The 6,000-nt window shown below is 36.4% G+C and overlaps 1 protein-coding gene across 1 annotated transcript in view; it reads left to right on the forward strand.

Moving 5' to 3' along the window:
• The window catches only part of Krit1 (KRIT1 ankyrin repeat containing), a 34,296-nt gene extending 28,984 nt beyond the window's left edge, over positions 1–5,312 (forward strand). Inside the window, exons 16-17 of the mRNA XM_051177202.1 lie at positions 769–885; positions 4,738–5,312. Of these exons, the coding sequence (XP_051033159.1) occupies positions 769–885; positions 4,738–4,806 (186 nt within the window). The 3' untranslated portion in view covers positions 4,807–5,312. The remainder of the gene's footprint in view (positions 1–768; positions 886–4,737) is intronic.
• The last annotated feature ends 688 nt before the right edge of the window (positions 5,313–6,000 follow it).

The following is a 6,000-nucleotide window of genomic DNA, read 5'->3' on the forward strand; positions in this document are numbered from 1 at the left end:
ATCCAAGTACCACATGTCAACAAAATAAACATTTAAAAATGAGAAAAAATATATTGAATGACTATTTAATTTTTTAGGAAATCATAAAAGTAGCTTACCTAACGTTGTTTCTTAAGTAGCTCAATTGAATTTATGAAGAATATATTCCTAATATTTGTTTTTCTTATTTCTACAATAAATATTAACACATCAGTGTACTTGCTTTCAGTAGAATAAAATATCTGAAATCATCTGTTAATTCTACTGTATAAATTTCAGATTTAAGAGTATTGTCTATATATTCGTAAAAAGTACTGAACACATTAAAGAAGTTACTTTTAACCTACATGAAGTAAAAGCTTATCCTGTGTTCAAAGTCACTGAGACTGGGCATTTGTGAAAATGTTTGTTAGTCTGATACAAACGCTGTTATTGTTCATTGTGTCTCTGGAGTCTGCCATCTGGGTTCTGTGTTTCACTCTGTGAGATGCTATAGTGATGGGTGAGACTTTAAAAATAATACTCAAAACAATTACATTTAATGACCAGATAATCATAAACCCTAAGCAAAGATAAATGTTGCTTTTCTTGTTTAGGTTATTTGTCAGGCATTTTGAAACAGGATGCCATGTAACTGGTCTCCAACTGACTGTTACCAAGAAGAGCCCTGATTTCTGATCTTCAGCTTCTACCTCCCAAATACTGGGATTTACATGTGTGCACCACCATGACTGACCAAATGTTACTCATAGGTCTATTTTAACATAATAATTTCTAATTTTTTTGCAGGCTTTACTCATTAGTCTCAAGTATTGTTGCTTTACATGGCAGCTGGGAGATGCTGGGACTTGTTTCCAAATCCATAGTATGGAAAATAAAATGAGCTTTATAGTGCACACAAAACAGGTAAGTACTGATAAATAATTTGGATTTATGATAATAAATGATTATTTTACTGAAGTTCTCTTTTTTTTTCCAGTTGTTAATTTTATTTAACTTCTCCAGAAACCTTTAGTTTTAGAAGAAATACAATATTTAAGACCAAGACGTAGTAGAATTCCTTTCCTAATTAAAGAAGCCAGAAACGCGGCAGATTATTTCTGTTTTAGAGCAGTTAGATGCTTCCTTATTCCATTAATTTTCCTTAATTCTGATTGGTTATTCCTTGTCTATTTTTAAAATTCTATGCTTTTCTTGACTAGTACTCTATCTGAAAGAGTCACTGTATTCAGTGAGTCATTTCTTAACAATCTTGAGAAGCCTAAGGAAATTCTTCCTCTATGCACAATTTCTGTTTTTAATTAAGTAGAATTACATCACTTTTCCTATTCCCTTTCCTCCCCCAGCCTCTACTAGGTAACCCCTCTCCTCCAACCCCTCCCTCTCACCTCAAGTTGATAGCCACTTTTTCTATTATTATTGTTGTTGCATATATGTGTACATACACATGAATACATGTACACAAATATAGAAATTCATCCTGCTGGGGCCATTTTTGTTGTTTGTGTATGAAATGAATACCCCAAAATGGGGCTCAATGCTGGGAGAGGTGTAGTTCTTTGTCTGGGGAGGGGGTGGGACCCTGTAAAATTTCTTCCTCCCATAGTAACATGTCCATTGATATTGCCATTGTTCAGGTCTAGGAGAGACTGTTTCACAGTGGGTTTTAAGAGTCTGATATTGTGGCTCTTTATTCTGGCTTTTAGAGTATTTCCACCACCTCTTCTGCAATATTCTCTGAGCCATAGATGTAGGAGCTGGAGTGTAGATTTGTTGGCACTGGGTTTCCTGTAATCCATTGCCCTCTGCATTGTATCCAGGTATAGTCTTCTCAGATGGTTTCTCTCTCCATGAGCTGTGGGGAAGGAAAGAAAGAAAAAAGGCTTTTGTTTGTTTTGTTTTGTTTTTCGAAACAGGGTTTTCTTTGTAGTGTGGGCCAGCCTGGAATTCACACTATAGATCAGGCTGGCCTCAACCTCAGAGATTCACTGAGATTAAAAGTGTGTGCCACTACCCCAGCTAAAGAGAAAGGCTTCTCTGTGGGTGTAAGGGTTAGATTTAGAATGTAGTGAGGAGTCATGCTGCTCTAAAGATAGCAGTAGTAGATTCTTTTCTTTAAAAAAAAAAAAAAATTATTTTTTTATATTCCAATCCCAGTTCCCCCTCCCTCCTCTCCTGATCCCTCCATTCCCTCCCTCCTCCTATCTGCTCCTGGGAGAGGGTAAGGCTTCCCCTAGGAAATCTACTAAGTCTGTCCCATCAAATCATTGAAGCAGGACTAAGGCTTCTCTCCACCCCCCCCCCCCCACACCCCTGTGTCTAGGCTGGGCAAGGTATCTCTCCAAATAGAATGGGCTCCGCTAAGTCAGTTTGTGCATTAGCGATAGATCTTGAACCCACTGCCGGTAGCCTCATATATTATCTCAGTCACGCCATTGTCACTTATATTAAGGCAGTACAGTTCAGTCTCATGCAGGTTCCCCTTTTGTCACACCTGAGTCAGTGATCTCTCACTAGCTCGGATAAGCTGATTCTGTGGGTTTCCTTATCATGGTCTTGACTCCTTTGTTCATATTATCACTCCTTCCTCACTTCAGTTGTACTCCAGGAGCTTGCCCCATTGGTTAGTTGTAGATTTCTGCATCTGCTTCCAGTAGATTCTTTTCTAAGGTAAGTGATTTCACTAGCCAGAGGAAGCTGGTTAGGTTTCTAATACCAGGCATGATTTCCCTCTTAGGCTTTAAGTCTGATTAGATAGTTGTTTATTACCACTGACATATAAATGCCACCTACCATTCCTTTATGTATACCTTGCCATACTGGTCATTGTCTTGGCTTCTAGGTGTTGCAGCTGGATAGGACTGCTTAATTGCTGCCTCCTCTTGTAAGCTTACATAGTATTTTCTGGAACTATGAAAGCTAAACCACAGCAAATAGGCTTTCAGGTCAGAACCAGCTCAAATTATCCAACTCTTGTCCTAACTGTGCAGTGTCTTCATCAGGTGGGGCCACCTTCAGCCTTGACCCAGAGAGACAACCAGGAGCTGCATCAATAGTCTATATTGGTTTGCAAGTCACCTGGACTCCCTGTCCAACTATTCAAAGGAAGTTTCTCATTTCTAGTGTGTGTATATATACATTATTTACATGTGTTGTGTATAACTTCAGGTAAATAAAATAAAATAATAGGATTCTTTAAGTTAGTGTCTGTCTTTACAGCTATATGAGTTCTTTTAGACAACACATGGATTTTGTTTCTTAATCCATTGAATTTGTCTCTGACTTTTGATTGATGAGTTGAGCCCATTAATATTTACAGTAATGATTGAAATGTATATGTAGAGTGCAGTCATTTTAATCTTTTTGCTGGTTTGTGTTCTTACTTGGGGTTTTTCTCTCTCTTTCTAGGGTCTCTTTAGCTCAAAGCACTGCTCCCAATATTCTATTCAATGTTTTGCTAGTGCTGTTCGATATGAACTTTTTAGGCTCTTTGGATCATGGAACGTTTTTCTTTCTCCTTCAACTGTGGAAGATAGTTTTGATGGTTCCAGTAGTTTAATTTTGCTGCTGTGATCTTTTGGAACTAGTGCCTGGTCTAGTTCCTCTGACTTTCAGAGGTCCCATTGAGAAATCTGGTATTATTCTGGGTTCCCGTATTTGTAACTTGCTGGGTTTTGTTTTTCTCTTGCAGCTTTCAATAGTTTTTCTTTGTTACATATGTTGATATGCCTTCGGATGTTTCTTTTCTGGTCTTGTGTTTGTGGTGTTCCGTGTGCTTCTTGTATCTCTCTAAGTGTGTCTTTAGTTTGGGCAAGTTTTCTGCTGTCATCTTGTTAAATATCTGGTCTATGCCCTTGAATGCCCTAGGAGTCTTCTCACTCTTCTATGCCTATAATTCAGAGATTTCATCTTTTGATGATGTCCCACATTTTATATGTTGTTCTCCTGTGTTATTAAATCTTTTCATTTTCTTAGTTTATTTAGTCTAGATCCTTTTATGTTGTAGTCCAGATACCTGTCTTCTACTTGATTCATTCTACTTGTAAGACTTTCCCTGAGTTTTCTAACTGGCATATTGTGTTTTTCAGTTACATCTTCATTTTAGCTTGTGTTCTCATCAGTCTTTTTACTCAGTTTCTGTTTTCAAATTCTGAATTATTGTTATTTCATTCAGATATATCTATTTTCTTGGACAGTTCTCAGCTGTTTATTGTTACCTTCTTTGAGTTCAATAAAGTATTTTCTTCATATCTTCTTTAAATTTTTTGAATTCTCTGATAACCTTTATTTGTTCTTTTAAATTCTTATGTCCTGGGAGAACACTTGTGTAAAACTGGAGGATTTTTTTGGGAGAGATTGTTTTGGCTGATTGACCTGGTTTTGAGTTTTGGCCTTTGACCTGGGTATATGGACTCCCTTTGTTGGTTGTATGGCTTTTCATAGATTGGATCATGTGTGGCACATGTCCTTAGACCAAGTAAAGCTGGTGGTTGAACTATTTAACTGGACCAGGGGGAAATGGCTCCCAACCCACAGGGCTGGGGCTAGGCTGGAAAAGGCAGTTCTTAAATGAAATGGGTTCATGCCACAGGTCTAGAACCAAGTTTGTGGATTTGCAGGTATGTCAGATATGCCCAATTCCTTAACATGCTGTCTCTTCCTAATTAAGTTACCCTTCAAATGGGTATGAAAATGCCCACTACTAAGTATATCTTTTTGAGTGTTTCATATTTATTGTTAACATGTTTTATTTTGTAGGCTGGTCTCGTGGTAAAGCTGCTAATGAAATTAAATGGACAACTAATGCCCTCTGAAAGAAATTCGTGAAAAGAAAATAGCTGGTACTCAAACCACCACATTTAGTAATGCATAGTTTTTTCGATGAAAGATTTCTTAAAGTATGACTTAACAAGGTGTGTAGTCTCTTGTAGTATATATGTATATGCTGTTACATACACTGTACAGAATCTGTACTTTTGTTTGGTGTGTAATATACCACTTAGTTTTGTATGATATGGTCATAAGCTCTTTTAATTTTTGAAACACATAAAAATAGATATCAGCAGTCTGTATTATATTAGAGAAAATAGAAAGCTTTATAAAAAATTATTTTTGGAAAATAGTAAAGAATTTAGTGTGGAATGTGATGAAATTAAAATATAGCTTTGATATAATTTTGTGTGTTATTTCAACATATACTGAAAATCAACATGATTTGAATAAATAAAATGTATTTTGTACTTGGATCTCTTACTTAAAGTATTTCTTCTGTCGTCTGTGAACATGTCTCAAGATGTTTTAAAATTTTCATTAAAGGTCTATCTAGCACAAGACAGCTTTCCTCCAGGTGTTTTTGCCAAGTTCCTTGCATTGGTCTAGGGTGTTTTAACACTGATGATTCCAGACAATGGACAGGGAATAATTTTTAAATTTTAAATCTCAGAACTAATAGGACTTTATATTGAGAAACTAGAGCACTGGCTGCCATGCAAGCACACATGCATACACTTATTCAGTGTAACAATTAGTAAACTTGTTAAATGTATTCTATATTTTTGTGTCTTGACTTAATGCCTTATTTGTATTGCCTTTGTATTGTAGGAGGCAAAGCCACATGTCTAATTGTTTCATTTAGGGAAATATTAGTGTCACAAATGAGCAGTAAATGTGATTAATATGCTCTTTAATATGCTAGGTACTGTAGTCTTTCCAACGAAGTAGAGCAGTGTATTCCAGTTTCAGAGATGTATTGGTCATAAAGTTGTCCTATAGGTTGTAGATAATTTTGATATGTCATCTTGTACTCTTCACATTAACTCCATATTCTAACTCTTATATTTATGGTTGTGAGCCTAGCCTTTAACAGCTGAGCTATCCCTCCAGCCCTAACTCCTTATTCTAAATGACCCTGTGTGTGTGAGCCTTATTAAGATTATGTAGGTAAGTGGGGTTCAGAAGAAAGTTCTAGGTACTTTCAATTGTGTATAAACAGTTCCTTGATAGTTTCATTCATTTTATATC

Source organism: Phodopus roborovskii, unplaced genomic scaffold (assembly GCF_943737965.1).
Source record: "Phodopus roborovskii unplaced genomic scaffold, PHOROB, whole genome shotgun sequence".
Lineage (NCBI taxonomy): Eukaryota > Metazoa > Chordata > Mammalia > Rodentia > Cricetidae > Phodopus > Phodopus roborovskii.